This window comes from Geotrypetes seraphini, unplaced genomic scaffold (assembly GCF_902459505.1).
Source record: "Geotrypetes seraphini unplaced genomic scaffold, aGeoSer1.1, whole genome shotgun sequence".
NCBI lineage: Eukaryota > Metazoa > Chordata > Amphibia > Gymnophiona > Dermophiidae > Geotrypetes > Geotrypetes seraphini.
Window position 1 is genome coordinate 3623 of NW_022985863.1, and position 22339 is coordinate 25961.

General features: G+C 42.7%; 2 protein-coding genes across 2 annotated transcripts; one reads left to right on the plus strand and one right to left on the minus strand.

The window, feature by feature from the left end:
* Positions 1–947: 947 nt before the first annotated feature.
* LOC117352437 (C-type lectin domain family 2 member L-like) lies at positions 948–15160 on the minus strand. The gene is made up of 5 exons (XM_033928940.1): positions 14949–15160; positions 10673–10739; positions 9190–9379; positions 3009–3106; positions 948–2465 (listed from the first exon to the last, which is right to left on the minus strand). Exons 1-5 carry the CDS (start codon positions 15139–15141, stop codon positions 2336–2338), a joined length of 678 nt encoding a protein of 225 aa, XP_033784831.1. The 5' UTR covers positions 15142–15160; the 3' UTR covers positions 948–2335.
* A 377-nt stretch (positions 15161–15537) lies between these two features.
* On the plus strand, positions 15538–21873 carry LOC117352439 (C-type lectin domain family 2 member B-like). Its single transcript, XM_033928941.1, has 5 exons — positions 15538–15813; positions 17776–17856; positions 19581–19762; positions 20281–20384; positions 21249–21873. The coding sequence occupies exons 1-5, from the start codon at positions 15690–15692 to the stop codon at positions 21376–21378; spliced, it is 621 nt and encodes a 206-aa protein (XP_033784832.1). The 5' UTR covers positions 15538–15689; the 3' UTR covers positions 21379–21873.
* The last annotated feature ends 466 nt before the right edge of the window (positions 21874–22339 follow it).

Here is a 22339-nt window from a genome sequence, read left to right on the forward strand (position 1 = left end):
AAACACTTTCCAAAATTAGCATCAATGGTACTCTTTCCTTTGTCTTTCAAGATCCTCCCGGTATTTATTTATTTAGTCGATTTTCTAACCCAGAATGGATTACAATTTTACATACACAGTGGAGGGATAACAACAAACTTACAAATTTACACATAGCAAATATACAGAACAACCGATAAGGCAACATTCGTTGCTTAAGGAAATACATTCAGTAAATACATAGTGGAAGGAGAGTAACAAAGTTACAAATTCACATATAGCAGATATGCAGAATGACCTATTGAAATGAACAGCAGTGAGATAATTCCTAGATGCTGTTTGTAGGACCGAGTACAGTGGTACCTTGGTTTACAAGCATAATTTGTTCCAGAAGCATAAACCAAAATACTCGTATATCAAAGCGAGTTTCCCCATAGGAAATGATGGAAACTCACTTTGATACTTTCCCACCCCCCGAGGCCAGTGGCGCTGCTCTATTCCCCCCCCCCCAAGAACCGGCATTGCTCCCCCCGAAGGCCCCCCCCAATGATCCAGCACCCCCCCCCCCCGCCGCGATCTGAAGTCCCCCAGACCCACCCAAACCCGCTTCTTACTTTCATCTTGGCCTCGGCATGTCCTGTGCGCTGGTGCCCGAAGATTGGCCTCCTCTTCTTTGCTGGGCCTTGAGCATCTGCGCATGCTCAAAGCCTGTGAGTTCACGCTCTCTCCAAGATTCTCGGAGATCTCGGAGAGAGTGTGAACTAGCAGGCCTTGAGCATGCGCAGATGCTCAAGGCCCAGCAAAGAAGAGGAGGCCAATCTTCGGGCACCAGCGCACAGGACATGCCGGTGCCGAGATGAAAGTAAGAATTGGGTTCAGGTGGGTCTGGAGGACTTCAGATCATGGCGGAGGGGGGGGGGGTGCCAGATCACGGGGGGGAGGGTGTCGGATCGCGGGGAGGGGGGCGCTCGTAAATCGAGGCACACTCGGTTTCCGAGGTGCCGATTTTGCAAATGTTTTGCTCGTCTTGCAAAAACACTCGCAAACCGGTGCACTCGTAAACCGAGGTACCACTGTATATGTTTAGGGGGTGAACAATAAGGCAATATAAATATAGCAGCTAGAGATACAATACATTCGTTGCATAGGGAAAATGCATTCAGTGCAAAGGACAATTTTAAGGCACTCTTGGAGAAAGTACATGTAGTGGGAAGACAAGATCTTGTGTAGTTTGGAAATTGGATGCGTGCAAGTCAAGTGAGGTAGTATGATTTTGCTGGGGTAGAATTAGAGGTTAGGGGGTCTTTGAGAGAGTTAGGAAAAGAAGTTTGCTCGTTGTAATCCAGTTTTTGATTTCGGAAAGGCAGCATTGTAGTTTTTTTATTTGGGTGTCCCGGTTCTTACCACGTGGGAGGTAGAGTTGAATATCATCTGCAAATGAGTGAATCATGATGTCGTGTTTTGATGCAATGTCAAGCACTGGTCCGATGTATAAGTTGAAAAGCAGTGGCGATAGTACAGCACCTTGGGACATGCCATATTTGGGATGTGAGAGGTCCGATTCTAGCAGTAATACCCATTATACCTGAGAATAGGCTTCAGAAAAAAGATAGGTCTTTAAATTTTCCTTTTGACCTGGCTCCTAAAAATTGAAGCTGGTGCATGTGATGCACATGAGTTATTTAAACTGGTTTACCTTAAAAATAGTACAAATGTATAAAAACATCTGTTTAAAAAATTTATAATACATAAGAATAGGTACACTGGGTCAGACCAGTGCCTGGGAAAAAGAGCAGCGGATGTTCCTCTAAGGTAGGGTTCTCAACCCAGTCCTCAGGACACACCCAGCTAGTTAGTTTTTCAAGATATCTCATGCATATCTATTGAAGGTATGCTAAAAACCACACTAGCTAGATGTGTCCCGAAGACTGGGTTGAGAACCCTTGCTCTGAGGACAAGAAATCAAGTTAAGTACCAGGAGTTACAAAGTGGCACCGTCACCCTGCAGATGAATTGTTTCCGTAGGCCAAGATCCTTTTTCACTTGAAGGACTACCAGAAGAGAGTCTCCAAATCAATTTGTCCTCACTCATAAGCCAGGGTATGTCTCTCTAATTTACCAAAGAAAGCCCTCCTTCTGGAATTCACCGGATGTCATATGTACAGGATCATATCAGGATGTGCTTGGAAGAATAGCAAAGACTCCAAACACTCCTAGGCAGAACAGTAAACCTCAGGGCGGACACTTGCTACAAATTTACTTATGCTGCCTCTTCCCAGATGGAGATGAATTGTGCAAAACTTAGGGAATCGGGAGTCCACAGTTGGCAGCCAGAGAATGGAGTGGGAGGGTTTGTTCATATTATAGTACCCGAGGACTTTCTGCCCATGGTACAGATGAAGGCCCGGGGTAGCAAGCAATCAGGGGTAGACAGGACTTTGTGGTCTTTTATATATACACATTCTTCATTATTGAGTATTTCAAACCTAGAAAATAAAAAGAATATATATATATTTAACTTATCAGGGTGAATACCACTCAAGCCTCTGTGCCAATACAGGGTAAGTGGTTAACTCAAGCACATTAGGGATTGGGAATTTGGATTTAGCTCCAAGTGAGTTACATTCAGATACAGCAGGCATTTCCTATCTCCGGAGGACTCACAAAGTTCTTACCTGATGCCTCAAGGAGTATCAGTTGGATTTGAACGGAGCTTCCCTGGTTCTTACCCTCGGCTACTCTTCCACATGGGATACAAATATCCTCACAGTAAAGGAAGGCTTTAGCCTCAAAATCCTGATAACACCAGTTAAACTTCTACCACTGAGCCAGGAGTGCCCCCCTCAACCCTTGAATGCTGCCAACTTTCAAGAGTCACTGGTTCTCCCACGCCCCACGGTAGGGTCCTCAAATGCTCATGCTACAATCATTGCAGCATTTTAAGAAGACAGCATTCCTCTCTAAACCACCTATAGGCAAACAGCACTGATACAAGTAGTAAAAGATCAGATAAGCTCTGGACCACTTACAAATTGTGATAGGGTGTTCCGTTCGTCCACTGGTAAGTCCCGGCTTTCTTACGCAGATCAATCCAACAGTCATTCTTACAGATTGTGAATAAATAATCCTGTATCGGGATGAAAGATATTTCAAAATAGGTCTTAGTGCAGTTTTAAAGTCTATGATATAAAAACGATTTTACACCCGGGGGAATACTTCACAATGCAATATACAGAACTCTCTGTCTCTGCCTTGCAGAATTATGAACAAGGACCAGGAAGCAAAACTTTGGCCTAAATGACCAAATAAAGTTTGTAGGCTTCAAGCCACAAGCTATATTTTTCATTCTCCTAGCTGCTGCTGCTTCTGCCGATGCCTCTCCTTCCTTCTAGTGAGGCTAGTGGGTGGCCTTTTCACTCACTTCTGCCTCTTCTCTCAATGTTGCCCCACCTTTGTGGCGGTCCCTATACCTCACTCTACAGTTTGACACACTGAGTGACCCTCAAACCAAAAGCATTCCCTACTCTCACAGAGCAAGGGCTTGGACAAAGCATGGAATTTTTAGTATTTTCAGTAACCCCCTTTCCTAAGGCAGTACTATTTATTTATTCAATTTTCTATACCCTTCTCCCAGAGGAGCTCAAAACAGTTTACATGAAATGCTTGAGTACCTGATTGTAAAAACCGCTTAGATAACCTTGATAGGCGGTATATAAAATCCTAATAAAACTTAAACTTAAAAACTTAAACTTACTCAGGCATTTTTCCCTATCTGCCCTGGTGGGCTGACAGTCTGTGTAATGTACCTGGGGCAATGGGGGGATTAAGAGACTTGCCCAGGGTCAAAAGGTAGAGCATGGGGTTGAACCCACAACCTCAGGGTGGTGAAGCTGTAGCTTTAACCACTGCACCACTCTAGAAGTCAAAATGTAGTAAAAGCAAACCAAGTATAGAACAATGAAGCCATTGTGACATCACTGTCAGCTGCCGGCATGCAAGGCACTCACATAGGGGATCCCTGGACGCCACCACCCAAGGCCGACAAGGATTCCCCTTCATGGCGGCCGGCACATCGCAGACACAGGCCGGCTGCATCAACCTCGCATATGGAGCACAATGAGCACTTTTTCCCTTTAAAAGTGCTCATTGTGCAATATGTGACCTAGCTGTAAGAAAAGTGTCGGTTAACAATAAAAAAGCAATAGATAAAAAAGGATCCCTTCAGACCGGCACTACCTCAAGATTTTTTTTTTCAGAACAGACTCCACTGGCTCTGAAAGCTATATGCCTTGCAGCTGAAACACCTCTACAAAATTTTGGGGAGGTGGAGGAAGGGGGAGGGACTCAACTCGTGACCCGTCGAGTGTGATACCCCCGAGGTCGGATGGACCCTAAAAAAAGGGTCTTCCCAAGCTCAGTCCGGCACCATAACGAGGAAGAGGAGCACTACACAAATTCCAAAGCCCTACCAAAGGGAGACTGGCACAACTCACCTACACCTACTGGAGACTGAGAACAGACTGGTTAGATAAGAGGGAGGTGCAGCCAAAAGTTTGGTCTCAGTCTCCACCTGCTGGTCATCCCTTATACAATCTCACAGGACCTGAGATCCACCAACCAGAATTTGTTGACTGTTCCTCCAATTAAGGAACTTTTCTATCTACGTAACACCATCTTCTCCGCCACAGCTCCTGACATCAGACATCTGCCTTGAAGAATCCCCGACAAATTTAAAACAAACTGAAATGGAGACTGTGGAAGCAGTGCTCCCTGACCAGGGTGCAACTGCAGAAGAAACCGAGGTAGGACAAGCAGACCGAGGTGGATTCCAGTCAGAATCAAGCCAGGAAAACCTTTCTTCTCAGGACGGTGAGCATTTCTACACCCAGCAAAGGTTTCCTATTTGGGAGAAACCAGCACAAGTGACTTTAGATTCTTTATGGGATTTGAATGCAAATTTCATTAAAACTATAAGTCCAAATTTTAGAGGGGAAATTGATTCAACATACTACATTACATTACATTACATTAGGGATTTCTATTCCGCCTGTGCCTTGCGGTTCTAGGCGGATTACAATATAGAAAATATCTGGGACATTCCAGTAGAATTACATTTCAGGATAGGAGTAAGTTACAGGAACAGTGAAGAGTTATGATATTACTAGAGAGCTGAAAGATTTAACAGTGGATTTGGCTGTCTCAAAGGCTACGATTCAAAAGCTTGATCAAGATATGCTTACAGTTAAACATGTACAAGAGTCCCTAATTAAAGATCATATTAATCTCAGGAAGAAAGTAGAAATACTTCAAAATAATTCCCGGAATAATAATCTGAGACTTATCAATTTCCTTAGATTAACCACCGTCACTTCTAGGGAAATGTTAAGGAGATATCGGATTGAAATATTGCAAGTTTCTGAGGAAACTTTCCCACCATTTACTCAAATAAAGATGGGGCTCAATTGCAGTCTAAAATATTGAATCAAATATCATTGAATGTTTCTGAAATTTTAGAAACATCAGATAGAGAGACAGCAGTACCTTCTACAATGCTTGTGACTTTAGCCCTCACAATAGATAAACAGAAAGAGTTTCCTGGATGTAAAGTACAAATGTTTCCTGATTTTTCTAGAGAAACTCAAAAGCGTCAAAGAGAATTTCTACTTTTGAAATCTGGAGTCACTTCACTGGGCGCGACGTTTTATTTAAGATATCCTTGCAAGTGTATTATTTGTTACCGTTCAGTCAAATATGTTTGGTTTTTTTTAACCTTATCAGTTAACTGCTTTTCTGGCTTTGTCTCGACTGGATAAAGAGGAATCAATAACAACTCAATAGTTTATATAAGCTGTTCTTTATATCTCAGCTTTGTCTGTAATCTGTCTAATTTCTACAATAATTTTATTTTCCTTCTTTTCTCGCTTAACGTAATCTTGGATCTTTTTTGAGGACTTGAGTTGGGTTAGTTGAAAAAATTTTCTTTAAAGTTTATTGTGATTTATATTGGTTATAAGTTATATTTCACTAACCTACTTTCTGTACAAGCGAATACTTGAATATACTATTAAAATGATGCATATTTGTTTGTATTGAGCACCTTGGGGTGCCTGGGCATTGTATTTGATGTTGTTTGCATCAATAAAAATTGTTTGAACCTAAAACAAACTTAAAACCTTCTTATTTCAGGATGCCTATCAAAACCCAAGATAAGACCTCCTTCCTGTTAACATTAACGAAGACAGAGAACCGCTTTTAAGAAGCGATTTCCCCTCCCTTCCCCTTATCGTCCCTTTAAATTTTATTTCAACTTTGATGTAATTTTATCTTTTACCCTTACCCAGTCCCTCTCGTATCAAATTTGCCAACTCCTAGGACCTGCTTGCTGCGTTAATAGGAATGGCCATAACATCTGAAGTTGTAATTCAGCCTGGTATTTTTATTTAAAAATTTATAGTCCGCAAAAACAACACTTCTATGCGGATTACAACAAAACATCCATAATAAAAAGACAGCGACATATACTAAGAGTTTACAAAATAAAAAAGCAAGCATTGCATTAAAGCAATTAGACTCATCAAGGACCTATGTCTATAATGCTACAACTTTCTACCTTCTCCAAATTTACTGAAAACTGACAAACAACTCATGATACACACTAGTGCTGCCCAATTCGAATTGGTTCACCGATTCACTTCAGGTGAATTGATTCGAATCGATTTAAAACAAACAAACAAACAAAATCGGCCTCTCCATTCGGTAACTGACCCTTCCCCCCTCCCCCCCTAAAGCAGGAGCGGCAACGCTGCCTCTTGCTGGCCGGCCGCACCTGCTTTAGGGGGCGAGGGTCAGGCGGGAAGTGCTGGTGTCCGGCTTCCCTCCGGGCCTTCCGCGCATCCATTTACATACTTTCTTACTTCTCATTTATAATCTTAATGTATATTTTCTTCAAACCGCTTAGAACCTAACGGATGTAGCGGTATATAAGAAATAAATTACATTACATTTACCTAATATCATTATCCTACAGAAAAGATTGCCGGTGGTAGCGATCTTTGCAAGCTGCCATAGGCCTTCAGAGCCAATTCCTCTGCTGCGATCCTGCCTCTGATGTCAGAAGAGGGGCGGGATGCGGCAGAAAGAAGACAGCTCTGAAGACCTATGGCAGCTTGCAAAGATCGCTAGCACCGGCGATCTTCTCTGCAGGCTGCTATTAGGTAAATGGATGCGCGGGAGGCCAGGGGGAATACGCAGGCCTTCCGGGGAGTGGGGGGGGGTGCAGTCCTTCGGGGGGGGGGTACATGCCTTTAGGAATGGGGGAACAAGCAGGCCTTTAGGAAGGACAGGTCTTCGGGGGGGGGGGGGTGTGCAGGCCTTCAAAGGGGGAGGGACAGGCCTTCAGGGTTGGTGGCAGAGGCCTTCAGGGGTGATGGCCTAAGCCTAAAAACTTTAAAGAAGGGACACCGGGGTGAGCCTAAAAACCTTGTTGTTTTAAGACGTATTTTACCCATTCCGGTGTTCCCTCTTTAACGGTTTTTAGGATCACCCCGGTGTCCCTTCTTTAAAGTTTTTTAGGCTTAGGCCATTTTAAAATCAGGCCCTAGTCGTACTTCTTAATGTGAGTTTCTCTCCGATGTTTTACAAGTTTTTTAGATTTAGACCTTTCAGATTAGGATGTGGCTTTTATTAATTAGCTTTTGTCTCCCTATGAGGTTTTTGATGTTTTTAGCTGCGTGACGTTTTCCTCCTCTTTAGTCTTGAGTCCTCACAGACTCTTAGCTTTTTATATTAATTTTTTGATTAAAGATTTCCTTTCTTATTGTCATTTCTTTTGTTCAGTTTTCAATTATGGATCTTTAAGCCTTTGTATTATTACTTGGCAAGTATGAAAGTTCTTTTATATTATTTTAGGTCACGTAGTATCTTGCCATTTTTCATGTGACTTATCCATTTTTTAAGCTCAACAATTTCAGGGATCAAGATTAAACATTTCTGTCTATATCCCTTAATGGCTGGTTTCATTTATGCGTCACTGTATCATTATCCTATTTCATTTTTTGCAGTTCATTGGCGGTTTCAACTGACTTCCGTTTTACTTGGGTAGGTTTCAGTTCCTCTTGTTTTCACTCATTGGTGGTACTTCTTTCATGATTTATGTTATGCATGGTTATTTTCTTTTCTAGTGCCTTTTTTCATTTTTTCCATCATTCATATCTTTGATATCAGTCTGTCTTTGGGTTGGCTTTGCTTGCATTCACCTCATATATCTATATTATATATTGGTTATTTTAATATTTATTATAGCCCATATTATGCTTATTTAACATCTGGGTGTCTTGGTTTCTAAGTTCTTCTTCTTCAGGTCCTTAAATGTACATTTCTTAAATTAATTATATACATATACATGTACTCATTTTTTTTGTTATCATGCATTAATATAAGTTTTGTTTTTTATATGTTTTTCATTATTTTCTGATTTGTTAGGGTTTCTGCAGTTTTGCTATAAAATAAACCCACTAGGATATTTGAAAAAAACACCCAATTGGGAAGGACAATCGCATCAAATCGAAAAATCGATGCAATAGGCTGAATTGATTCAAATTGAATCGAAATTTTCCCCCTGAATTGGGCAGCACTAATACACACTACTTCAATTTATAAAAATGTATGAAAACAATACATCTTAGGGTGGTGGGAGGGCTTCAGTGACCACTGGAGTAATGAGATGTGGCCATGCTTTAATTCTTCCAGTGGTCAGCTGGTCATTTAGACCCTCTTTTGTAACTTACTTGTGATATAAACAGGTGTAGAGCAAAGCATCTCAATTTTTGTTGTAAAAGTTTTGTTCCATTATGTCCTAAAATCATCTAACTTTTGGTAACACTCAAGTCCTGCCTCCAACAAGTCCTCTTAAAATTTGAATGAACTGGGGAGAAAAACATTTAACATCTGAGTTTTGAAAAATCACAACTTAGATTTTTTTTGTGAGACAACATGTCTTTCTGCTACTTTTAAGATGTCTGGATGCCTTTCTGCTTTGAAAATGAGCTCTTATAGCAAGGAAAGATACAGAGAGAAATATGCACGTCAGCATTAAAGTTTTAAGAGCGTAATCAGCCTTCCTGTGTAAGCTCTTCATGCACTTCTTTTCCAGGTGTGCAGACAGCTATACTTGCAGTCTACAAGAGCAAACAAGTCTTTTCATGCCCTTACCAGTTCTTTTTCACTTGGAAAGACAGCAAGAGATGCGTTGTGAGATCCACAGTGGTCCTGGCTGGTGTTCCAGCTCAATTCACTCTTGTTAAAGTAGTGGCAGGTTTTCATGAAATACGACCAGCCTTCTGGGCATGGCTCAGTAAATGGGTCCGTATCACATGCTTTTAGCCAAGTAAAGGACAAATACCTTATAAAATAATAAAAAACATAAATAAATGAGTTATCACAGAAAGCACAAGTTGTTATTTCATCACCAACTTTATCCCTCGCCATCTCTTACTCTCTCCCCTTGCTGAGGATCTTCTGTGCCCATCTCAGGCTCTACACCTCATTCCCATACTGCCAAAGACCATCTGTGCCTGTTCTGAGTATTAGCCCTCACTGAGGATACAGTGTGTCTCTCCTAGGCTTTATTACCCCCCCCCCCCCCCACCCTGAGGATCTTCTATGCCTACCCCAGGATTTCTTCAGTTCTGTTATTTTTCCCCTTCACCTCCCCTGAGAGGCCATTCCATGCATCCAACACCCTCTTCATAATGAGATATTTCCTTGCATTACTCCGGAGCTTGTCCTGTCAGCTTCAAACCATGACATCTTTGTCTCAATTTTTTTCCACTAAAAAATTCCTTCTGTGGATTATTGATACTTTCAAAGTCTTTGCAACTAGTGCATCTTTTTGCCACCCTAGGCAGATCATATTTGCTGCTCCTTCTCCCCATCTGTCCCTCTCTAATAAGATGATGCAAGAACAGAGAGAGAAAGGGAAGGCCAATGCAAAGGGGCAAAGATATTTTGATATTTTGGGGGGTGTACCATCTATCTTCATTATTTGACGTCTGTTTTCAGCCCATGATTAACTCTGTCAGCAGACCTCTTGCTGCACCCACTAACCTGTCTAGTTCCTTTCCTACCCTTTTGGTTTGTCCTTCCCTCTCCCAAAATTTTAAATGATGTTTCCTCTTACTGTACTTCCTTATATATCCATCTTTACCCTTTAGTATTCCCTTTTTATTTTTATGTTATTACCTTTTGAAGCATTTGTACAAATGTTTTCATTTTATGTAAACCGCCTAGGTACTTAGGCTGTATATCAAATACAATAAACTTGAACTAACTAGTCACTTGTGCTGCCTGTAGCCTCGTTGTTCCAACCTTGTCCTCTTCTGTAATAAGTTCAAAAATGTACTCTTTACACTGAGGATAATGAAACCTTTTTAGACTGAGGTAAAATTCACTTCAATCAGATGTATGAAGTCTGTTCACAAGGTAGCCTCTGAGCCTTGAAACCAATATTTCTATACAATGCCCCCACTTCCTTTGCTAATACCACATGTGGAGAAATAACTGTGCTACACTACACAATTCCACCCTCCCAAGACACAATTACCCTTGGGTAGTACTGAGAGAGGTCTGTATTGTCCTTAAATTAATCTATTTTAGCTAGAAATTAATTGAACATGTACAAATTGTAGATACTTACACAAAAACAAATGTGAGACACAGGACAAGAAAGATGATTTTCCAGACCCGTGTTTGTGACCAACAGCCTGAAAGTAAGAAGGCAGAATTTCAGCACATAGTGAATTAGAACCTCTTTGCTCACCCACAGAAGACACATTATTCCTTAGTTTGCATTATTTTCCAGAGTCAGTTATGGAGGCCCTCTCTCACAAAGGACATCAAAATACTTGAAGTGGTTCAGAGGAAGACAACAAAAATGGGGGCCAAAGACATATGAAGAGAGACTGGAAGACCTGAATATGTGTATCAGAAGGAATATGATACAGATACTTAAAAATATCTACAAAGTATTAATCTAATCTAATCTAAACCTTAAGTTTATATACCGCATCATCTCCATGAGTATGGAGCTCGACATGGTTTACAAGAACTAAAATAGTAGGTAGAGAAGAAGAAAAAGGATTACATGAACTTATGTGAAGAAGGGGGGAGAAAAAAGGGGGGAAGGATAGAGTTACAATTTGCTGAAAAGCCAGGTTTTCAGTTGTTTGCGGAATAACTGAAGGGAGCTCAGGTTCCGCAACGGGGAGGTGAGGTCGTTCCAAAGACCTGTGATTTTGAAGAGAAGGGATTTTCCCAGTTTACCTGCATAGTGGATGCCGCGTAGGGAGGGGAAGGCTAGTTTATACCTTTGGGCAGTTCTGGAGGAGTCGGGAATGGAGGAGTTGAAAGACAGTGGGATAAGAGGAGGGAGGATGCCATGAATGATCTTAAAAGCCAGGCAGGAACATTTGAAATGGATTCTGGAGATTATTGGGAGCCCGTGAAGTTTGGCAAGGAGTGGGGAGGCATGGTCAGATTTGCGTTTTGAGAAGATCGGTTTGGCTGCAGTATTCTGGATTAGCTGGAGTCTTAGAAGACTTTTTTTGATAGATTTAAGTAGATGGCGTTGCAGTAATCTAGTTTGGAGAGGATGATGGTTTGGACCAGGATGGCAAAGTGTTGTTGGCTGAAGTAGGATCTAGCTTTCCTCAGCATGTGGAGGCTGAAAAAGCATGATTTTGCCAAGGAGTTGAGGTGGTCATTGAGGTAGAGAGATGAATCGATAATGATACCAAGGACCTTGCATGAGAATTCGAGCTGGAGTGTATCGCCTGTGGGTAGTGCGAAAAGGGTGGGCAGGTGTTCGAATTTTGGGCCGAGCCAGAGTAGTTTTGTTTTTGATTCGTTTAGTTTCATCTGTACCGAGAGGGACCAGGCACGGAGTCTCATTATGCAAGCTGTAATGTTTTCGTGGAGGTTGGTGAGGTTCTGGTCAGTCTCAAGGAGGACAAGGATGTCATCTGCGTAAGTGTAGATTGTTTCCAGGGGGGATAGTTGAAAGAGTTTCAGGGAGGACATGTAGATGTTAAAGAGAATAGGGGAAAGGGGTGATCCTTGAGGGACACCGCAAGATGGAGTCCAAGGAGTGGACATGGTGCCATTTTTGTTGACGGTGTAGGAGCGGGAGCGTAAGAAGTTTGAGAACCACATTAGGACGGTGGAGTCGATTCCAATCTCGGAAAGTTGGTAAAGTAGTATGTCGTGGTGGACGACATCAAAAGTAGCAGAAAGATCGAATTGTAATAGGACAGCGAATTTGTTAACGCGAATGTAGTTGTTGTACCTTTGAAATTAGGGAAACTAGGAGGGATTCAGTGCTAAAGCTGGGTCTGAAGCCAAGTTGGTAGGGGTGAAGAATGGAGAATCTCTCGAGATAGGAAGAGAGCTGGGTAGCAACTATGGTTTCTAGAAGTTTGGTAAATAGAGGGATATTTGCTATGGGACGGTAGTTTGATGGTAAGGAGGGGTCGAGATCGGCTTTTTTCTGAATAGGTGACAAGGCAATGTGGCCCATTTTTGTGGAGAACAAGCCTGATAGTAGAGCAGAGTTAATAAGTCTCGTAAGGGAGGAGATGGCCTGTGCAGGAATGTTTTCATAAAGGTGGGATGGGAAGGGATCTAAGATGTATTTGCAGGATTTCAGTCTGAGACAGAGTTTAGAGATCTGGGGTTCAGATATGGGTTCAAATGTCGTCCAGGATCTATCCGCTGGGATAGGGTTTGAGTCATTGGGAGGAAGAGAATTGTAAGAGACTGCTGAGGGGAAAGAGCTCCTTATGGTGGAAATCTTTTCATTGAAAAATTTGGCTAAGTCGTTTGCGGATGGAGGGGAGAGGTGGAGTCGTTTTTTGAGGTTAAGTTTCGCCAGATGTAGAACAGAGTGCTATTTTGATCTGGTGATTTTATCTCCATAGAAATTCTTTCTTGCTTTTTTTAGTATTGTGTTATAGTACTTGATGTTGTGTCGCCAGGATTGTTTGTCTGAGGGGGATTTCGATTTTTTCCATTTCCGTTCCAGGGCTCGACATTTCTGTTTTAGTTCCCTGTGGTATGGAAGGTACCAGGGGGCTTTGTGGGAGTGGGAGATAGATTTTGTAGATAAAGGGGCCAGAGCGAGGTAGGTAGTCCCGGAAAGGGTAACCCAATTATGCCAGTTGGACTCTGGGTCTGCGTATTTAGGAGAAGGGGGAAGTTGGTTAAGAAATTGGGTCCAGAACAATTCGCTCGTGATTTTTTTGCGGTAGGTGATAGATTTTGTGGGCCGGGGTGGAGTACCTAGATGAGACATGAAGATAGGGAGGCAGAAAGAGCCTAGAAGGTGGTCAGACCATGGGACAAGGTCCCAGCGGGCCTCTTCGGCAGAAGTTTTTTGCTCAGTCAGGTCAAGGAAGCTGATGATGTCTAGTGTATGTCCTTTATCATGGGTAGGTGTGGGTGAAGGAGTGGTGAAGCCTAGGGAGGTAAGGAAGTCTTTGAATTCAGTTGTGTCCTTGCTGGTGTTATCGTCAAGGTGGAGGTTAATATCTCCTATGATCAGTAGTCTCTGGAATTTTAGGAAGGCTCTTGTTATAGTCTCTAGGACAAGTTCAGAGGATTTATTCCAGGGGATAGGAGGGCGGTAAAGAAGCAAGATGCCTAGTGGGTGGGGGTGGAGTTCGTTGTTAACTGAAGCTAACATAGAAATAGACGGCAGATAAGGGCCACGGCCCATCCAGTCTGCCCACCGCAATGACCCTTCCCCACCTAACTCAGTGAATAGATCCCATGTATCTATCCCATTTGGCCTTAAAATCAGGCACGCTGCTGGCCTCAGTGACCTGAAGTGGAAGATTATTCCAGCGGTCAACCACTCTCTCAGTGAAAAAGAATTTCCTGGTGTCACTGTGTAGTTTCCCTCCCCTGATTTTCCACGGGTGCCCCCTGGTTGCCGTGGGTCCCTTGAGAAGGAAGATATCTTCTTCCACTTCGATGCGACCCGTGAGATACTTGAACGTCTCGATCATGTCTCCCCTCTCTCTGCGTTCCTCGAGTGAGTAGAGCTGTAACTTATCCAGCCTGTCCTCGTAAGGGAGATCCTTGAGACCCGCGATCATCCGGGTTGCCATTCTCTGCACCGACTCTAGTCTCAGCACATCTTTTCGGTAATGCGGCCTCCAAAATTGCACACAGTACTTCAGGTGTGGTCTCACCATGGATCTATACAATGGCATAATGACTTCAGGCTTACGGCTGACGAAACTCCTGCGTATGCAACCTATGATTTGCCTTGCTTTGGAGGAAGCTTGCTCCACTTGATTGGCAGCCTTCATGTCCTCACTGACGATCACCCCTAGGTCACGCTCTGCTTCAGTTCTTGTTAGGATCTCGCCATTTAGGGTGTAAGTCTTGCATGGATTATGGCTGCCCAGGTGCATGACTTTGCATTTTTTGGCATTGAAGCTAGTAAGAATTCTAGAGAGGTATGGCTGCCCTTTTCAAGGAGCTGAACATTGAAGAATGATTTGTAAAGCAGAGCCAGGCCTCCTCCTTTCCGGTTGATTCTGGGTGAGAAGAGGCCGTGGTAGCCTGGGGGGGCAGAGTTCGTTTTGTGTGAAAGTATCATCTTTTCCGATCCATGATTCTGTGATGCACACGAAACCCGGATCGGAGTCACCGAGTAGGTCTTTTATTATTTGGGTCTTGTTGCAGACTGATCTGGCGTTACAGTGGAGTGTGGGGACAGGGGTGAGAGAGACAGAGGTGAGGTTGGGTAGGTTGGCTGGAGGGACAGGCTTTAAGGAGGAGTGGGTTCTTCCTCTGTGTTTTTTGTAGTGATGAGTTCTGGAGATTCTGAGGCCTGGGCCTGGAGAGAAAGAAAGAACAGACAAGGAGACAGACAGAAAGAAAGGGGGGCCAGGGAGAGCGTTACTTACGAGTCGGGAAGAAGCGACCGAATTTCCGGCTCGGGGCCCAACAGCAGGGGTTACCCTGGGGCACGTTGAAACCTTGCCCATGCGAGCCTGGCAGTAGCGGGTCGGAATGGGACCTAGAACACATCTGGACGTCCTTAATAGTACTAGTAGCAGGCGGAGGACAGGAGTGGTGACGAGCCACGTGCTTCGCCATTCTCAGCTTCCCCACTTCTCCTCTCTAGGGGCATGTCTGTCTTCCGCGTTCCACGCCTCGCTCTGGATAATGGTTTTTCCATAACGTTTCAACAAAAGCAAACCGCTTTTGCAGGGGGGGGAAAAACCCCCAATCTTGCAATACTAGCAAGCGATATCGTCATCAAAGAAAATCTCCTTCAGCTCTAGGTCTCTGGTCCCGCGGGGAAAATTATGTTTGCGTGGCACGCCTCGTTTTGAAAATGCGCGGCCGGTGATAGGGCGGCATCGATCGACCAAAACACGGGTCTAGGGCGGGGCTATGCGGGCTCTCAACCCCCTCTTATTTCTCGACGTGATTCGACGGGACGAGGGACAGGATGCGCATGCGCCCTGAGAAGCTTCCGGTGCCTTGTTGGCGCGCAGGCGCAGACATTGTTTACTACTCTTCCGTCGTGGGTAATGGCAGGCAGCGGCGGAGAAAGCGAAAGCTAGCTAGGCCGAGGCTTTTCCCCCAGTTGCGCTTTCTGTTCGCGCCGGGGAAGCATGAGAACGGGGCGCGAGTGACGGATGGACCCGGAGCTTTCGTGTCGAAGCGGACCCGACCCGGGGCTGAGGAAGAAGCTCCTCCGTGTCGTCAAGACCTCGCTGAGCCGCGTCTTCCGGAGGCCCCGGGGAGAGCGCGACTGTCAAGGTGGATCCTTCCAGGAGAGGCTTTGCTAAGACAAAAAAGGGGTTTCGATGAATTTCTGCTCCCAAAAACACGGGCCTGGGGTTAGACATGTCCTCCTTTTGAGGGTCCGGATGGCTTTTGTCCAGGTTTTGAAAAGCTGTGTCGTGACATGGGCGACTTCCTCCCCACCCCGACAAGAGCAGGCAGTGGCGGGTGGGGCTATGAATCTGGCAACCCGAGTCCTCCCTCCCATTCCTTTGGGCGCCGGATCGCCGTACCTCAAAACCAGTGGTGGCGCTCAGTGACGCGGCAGAGTGAAGGCCCCGGCGGGGAAGGCCGCAAAGCAGCCCATTCAGAGTGCTGTCACCGGTTTTCAGGCTTCGGAGGTGTGCACAAAGGGATGGGAGGGAGGAATCTTAAAGAGAAGGAGAGGCACTGGCGTGTACTGATTGCCTCCAGGACGTGCCTCTCTTCGCAAGAGATATGTCCTGTAGGCAGTGCATCGGTACCTCTCCTCCCTAGTGCACCACAGCACCCCTGAAATCTCAGGAGGCACACAGTTTGCAATACACTGAGCTAGTGTATCCCCAAAGCACAGCCTCTCGCTCTTTCTCTCAGGCTCCCCACACTCAGGTATGGCTCTTCAAGTCTCCCCTGTGCCTCCAAGGATGCAATTTCAAAGCATCGGGCAGTGTTAGCGACTTAATCCTGCTTCTATCTGGAAGCCTTTCCGCCATGCAGGAACAGGAAGTCGCTGCAGAGTAGAAGCTTCTGGGACAGGCCAAAGAGCAGCAGGATCATGTTGCTAACACTGCCCCATGCTTTGAAATTGCATCCTTGGAAGAGGTAGGAGGGACAGCGGAAACAAAGAGAGCCATACTTGAGTCCAGGGTGCTGGATAGGAGAAAGTGAGTCCAAAATCTGAATAAACTCCTCCAGTCCAGGAAACTATCCGGACATCCGAACAGTCCTCTAAAAAGAGCATGTGTCTGAGTAAATCCTGTCCCTGGAGTACTTTGGATCTTACTTCTAGCAAACTATGGACAGGTTTGAGGGGGGGATAAAGAAATCCACAGAAAACTTAGGAAATATTACTACTAATTTGCTAGACGTACACAGCGCTGTACGTTAAACATGTAAGAGACAATCCCTGCTCCTTAGTGCTTACAATCTAATTAAAGCAGACAAATGGGGGTTAGGGAATTTCTCTCAGGGGAAATGATAAAACTGATATTGGTACTTTACAACTGAGTAGGAGTTAAAATGGTACCAATCCACAGCAAAATATCTATGGGAAGAGGCTTAGAAATTCAAACCTTTCCTGAAAGATCTCAGGCCAATTAGATTTTCAGGATATTTGCAATGAATATTCATGAAAAAGATTTCCATGGATATTCCCAAAATCTGACCGGCTGGGTTGCTCCACAGCACTAATCTAATCTGAGATTTGTGGATTGCTTTATGCCTATAAAGGTTCAAGGCAATTTACAATTAAACAAGAGCCCATATAAACATGAGGTGCTATAAGTAACCAGTGCAGTTTATGGAGGTAGTTAGATATTGCATCATACTGGCCTAGAGAGGAAGAGGAAAAGAAAGGGTTGTCCTGGTTTGCCTGAGAAGCAGTGCAGTTTTCAAATGGTAGCGTTATAGAAATAATTAGTAGCAGTAACCAAGTTTTGAGTGTCTTGCCACCCCTCTATTGGACTTTTCCAAATCCAGTGGAGTAGTTGTGAATAGCTTTTAAGAAGAATTAGACTTCCTGATTTGGGATGCACCCCTTTATTTTGTTTGGCTTGTACTTTTACAAGTATTACAGAGGCATGGGCTGAGGGTCAAATTGACAGTATTATTCTTAAACGCAAATGATCCATCTAACTACCAAAATGGCTACCACAAGAGAGGAATAAAAGCCTTCACCTAGTCACCATGTCCAATTCCTCCCTCACTCTGTTTGACAGTTGCTACTGTTTTTGGTTTCAGATCCGTGGCCATTTATACGGGGACTGGATATTCTCATATCGGTGACATGTGTCCTCATTGTATTGCTAATTGTGATGACAGGTATGTGTGCTATTTGGAATCTCACTTAAAAAAAAACAAAGGCTTGAAGATAATTGGCATTGGGAAGATCCATATAATAGCTTTGTGTTGTGCACCCCCAAAAAAAAAAAAATATATATATATCTCAAAATTCTGTGCATCATACTTGAAACTTCAGCATAACTGTTTATTTGTGAGACATAATAGTGAATTTGTTAACTTTGAATAATTAATTTAAAATCCACACAGATAAAGTTGTTACTCAAGCACTAGGTCCTCTGAGGACATCTATCCCAGCTTGGTCTCTTCCCGCCTTCCTACTCCTTGTTCAAGTCTTCTGCTCATTTGTCACTTTCCCATCCAGGTCTGAACCCTTCTTTTTCTCTGTTTCTGTGCTCAGTTCTTTCCCAGTTCACTCTCCCTCCAAGTTCCTCTTCTACTGCATGGCCAATACTTCTTGCCCCACCTCTTCTGTTGTCTCTCTTTTCTTTCAACTCGTATGATTGATGATGATTATCCTCACAAAGCTCTAGTGTTGGAACGTCTGAGACCCTGGTTAAATACTGTGCACTAAAGTTAAGATATTAAGCCCTAAAGGAATTTTTGATAAATATGTTGCATAGTTGACACGGATGAACAGCATTCTCCCAAGAAATAATGTAGGCATCACAAGAAATGTTTGTAGAATGAAGTTGACTGATTTCCCTGCAGTTTATTCCTGGCTCTGACCTATGGATTCCAACTTAATTAAAAAAAACATTTTTTTTGCTTTGTTTAAACAACTGAGATCAGTTGGTCCCTTTTTGGACCAGCCTCATTTTGCAGTTTTAGTGCAGTACATAATTTTTTGTCTTATTTAGATTAACTCATGTTGGACTCGCTGTCTGGATTGTTATTCCAGTGGAGATCTAGATTTTGACTTTTTATATAGTTTGTTTCATCTTAGTCTTAAATCTGTTTATTTAGATAATCTTTTGTGTTGTATGTTTTTATTGTAAACCATTCGTGTGAGGATAGAGGTGGTCTATGAAATAAATTTGCCTAAGTTATGTATGTTGCTTTTTACTGTGAAGCAAGATATATGTTGAAGCTCCTATGCTTATCACCCTGAGGCTTAAGCCTGGATTCTATAAATGGCGCCATTGCTGGTGGCTGCCGATCGCATGTCAATCATGGGATGACACCGTTTAGAGTAGGGGTGTCCAACCTGCGGCCCCGTGAAGTATTTTGTGCAGCCCCAGTCGAGGGCGATGCAGTGTTTTCCTCTGTTTACTGTGTTTACTGTTTTGCCGGCTCCCTCCTCTGTCTTGCTGCAGCGTTTGCGCATTTGTGCGGCCCCAGAAACATTTTTTTCAGCCAATGCGGCCCAGGGAAGCCAAAAGGTTGGACACTCCTGGTTTAGAGCATCACACCTTCAGGAAAGATAGATGCTGGAAATTTAGGCCAGGGTTTTCAAGTCCTACATTTCTGGTGCCTACCTGTCACGTGAATTACACGTACAGAGATGCTTTGTGGTGCCTACTGCCATTTCTGGTGTTAGCCACACCTACCATGGTGTTAGGCGTCGTAAATCACCTCTGTGCTTGCAATTCCGGTGCCATTGGGTGCCTTCAAGTATCTCTTTAAAATTAGTTTTAAAAGTGTTTTGGACTTAACTTAGTTACTGGTAGGGCACCTACCAGCGTCTGAGATTCCATTTATAGAATATGGGCCATAAGTAACTTAGACTTTTTTTTTCTGTTTAGTTCTTCAGCAGAACTGGAGGTCACTACTATATTCCCCTGCTGAGCCATGTCCTGAAGACTGGATGTATTACCAGAGACACTGCTACTTCTTCTCCGAGACTGAAGCTGATTGGGAAACAAGCAAAAACTTCTGTTTCTCTCATGGCGCTTGTTTGCTTTTGATAAACAATGAGAAGGAACTGGTAAGGAAAAGGGGTTTATGTTTTGTAAGAAAGTAGTTCTCCTTCCCTGCTTTTCCACTGCACACCCACATTTTGCTCTGGCAATGTATTTCAGTCCTTCCTGCAGCATTTTTTTGTAATGTAGAATCTTATTACATTTTCTTGTACAGAACATGATTTTCACAATATAATTACCCACCCTACAATTTCACCAATCTAACAAAACACTGCTGTAGCTTTATTGAAGCTTATACCTTACCAGTCCCCCATTGCTGTTTCACTATTAAGACCTCCCTCCCCTACACAACTTTGCTATTTGGGGCGCTGCTAGGCTATGTTAAGAACTGTGTACTGGTATCACAATGATTCACTATTTTATGGGGCAGCATAAAGGGCTCATTTGTGCTGATCATGGAAGAAATCATAAAAAAGAGAGGAAGCAGGGTATAAATACATATAGAAAATAAACAAGACCTAGGATTCTTAAAGAATGACATAGAGAAAAAGCTGGCACACTATTGTATTCTATGTTTATACAGAACTTTATAACAGCCCAAATGCGGACGTCTTCAGTGTGGATCGGGCTTCACAAGACAGAAAAGGAGATTCTGTGGCTGAATGGCAGTGGTTTTGACAACCAAATGTAAGCTGGGAAGTCAGACAAGTGTTGAGGGTCAAAGTGAAAATCGGAGGCTATTAGAATATTCTGATCAAAAGAAAGAGGGGCATTTGTCAGTGACATAGAATATGGTGACATGGTGAGTAGGATCTATAGTGGGAGGTGGAGAACAACTAAAATATCAGTGAGCTGTAGTGCAGCTTTCCTCCATCAACAGCCAAAGCTATATTAAAACCACCAGTAGGGATTTAGGAATATTCAAATGATGTGTTCTGTAGAGTAGAAAATGCACTGGGATGGAAGGCATGTCTTTAATACACTCGTGTGAATTTGTGCTCATAAATTCCAGATTAACCAAAATTTTAAAAATTCATTTCTACAGCTGTGAGGGAAGAGTTCCATGAGCACAAATTTCAGCTGTAGCTGTGTCACTGACTGTTTGACCAGTGGTCTCAAACTTGCGGCCCGCCAGGTACTATTTTGAGGAAAGATTTATAAACTATAAAGAGTTTTGCCTCATGCAAAATTGTCATTTCTTTAATAAGACATTAACTATTTTTTTCTGCGGCCCTCCCAAGTACCTACAAATCCAAAATGTGGCTCTGCAAAGGGTTTGAGTTTGAGACCACTGTTCTATACTGTAATTCAATAATGTCAGTGTATTGAATTTTGTTTAATTTTGTTGTAAATTGCCCTGCATGCTTTTCATGGATGAAGGATTGAATAGAAATGATCATTTTGTTCTTTTCACCTTCCTGCTGAGAAAGTTCCCCAGATATGTTGCAAAGAGAATGACCCTAGGGGTAGTTGCACGCTCATTTTGAATGAACTGTACAATTCTCTAATGACTTTTCTAGACGAGGAATTTATTTTTTTACTTCTTTTCAGGTTTGAAATGCACGGCAAAGAGGGGTGCGTCTGCATTCAGTCTAAGGTGGCTGCCTTCTCCAACTGCACCATTCCTAAAAGCTGGATTTGTCGGAAGGAGCCCTATGAAAGGGAAGATAACTTTATTTAGGCCATCTAGGGTGCTGAATGGGCTCATTCAAGAGTTTATTTCTACTTTATAAAATACTTTTTGTCATGATTAAATGCCATTTTTCTATTAATTATATACCATTTAGTGTTGGGAGGGGGGAGGGTTAATGATCTTACAATTAATAATGGGCTTAGAGGGAGGGTTGCTTTTATGTTTATAAAATATACTGAAAAGATGTTCAAGTGCTTTTCTTAATTTAAACTGTCCCTTGTACATCTAGATCCTCAAGAGGACTTGAGTATAAAATTTAAGTAATATAATTAAGTTTTTTTCTTTTTGAAAATATGGATATGTATTATTCATTTGCTTCTTTGTACTTTGGACTTAAATATGATGTATATGGTTATGTATCCTTAAACTTAAATTTTACTTTCTGTACAAGTTTATATTTGATAATTAATTATAAAATGATAAATAAACAATTAAAAAAAAAAGATGTTCAAGTGGTCTACTTAATATTGTTATTATGAATTTTGTACATTTGATGAAAGTTTAAAGATGAATAAAGAATTTTTTTAAAAAAAATACTTACCCAGTGCTGATTCTTTTTATAGATTAAGAACATAAGTGTCCATCAATCCCAGCAGATAAGGCTAAATGGTCCATCCACAACATCCACCATCTCTTCTTCTCCCTAAGAGATCCCATGTTCCTGTCCCATGCTTTCTTGAATTCAGACACAGTCTTTGGCACAATCTTTGTCTCCATCACTTCTACCACAAGACTATTCAACACATCTACCACCCTTTCTGTAAAAAAGAATTTCCTTAGATTGCTACTGAGACTGTCATCTCTTACCTTCATCATATGTTTCTCACTCTGGAGTTTCCTTTCAATCAATTGAAAGAGACTCGCCTCATGCATAAAAGATTTTATGCTATTTATTCTAGAAATAAGCAGTTGAGTTTCTCAAGTCCATCTTAATAATGGCTTATGGACT

Coding starts and splice junctions, on each gene's coding strand:
- LOC117352437 (XM_033928940.1), bottom strand. CDS start 15,141: ATGGCGAAGCACGTGGCTCGTCACCACTCCTGTCCTCCGCCTGCTACT. Junction 9,380..10,672: donor TGTCTCACATTTGTTTTTGT/GTAAGTATCTAC, acceptor TTATTTTATAAG/GTATTTGTCCTTTACTTGGC. Junction 3,107..9,189: donor TTCCAAGTGAAAAAGAACTG/GTAAGGGCATGA, acceptor ATCCCGATACAG/GATTATTTATTCACAATCTG.
- LOC117352439 (XM_033928941.1), top strand. CDS start 15,690: ATGGACCCGGAGCTTTCGTGTCGAAGCGGACCCGACCCGGGGCTGAGG. Junction 15,814..17,775: donor GGGAGAGCGCGACTGTCAAG/GTGGATCCTTCC, acceptor TTTTGGTTTCAG/ATCCGTGGCCATTTATACGG. Junction 20,385..21,248: donor AGTGGTTTTGACAACCAAAT/GTAAGCTGGGAA, acceptor ACTTCTTTTCAG/GTTTGAAATGCACGGCAAAG.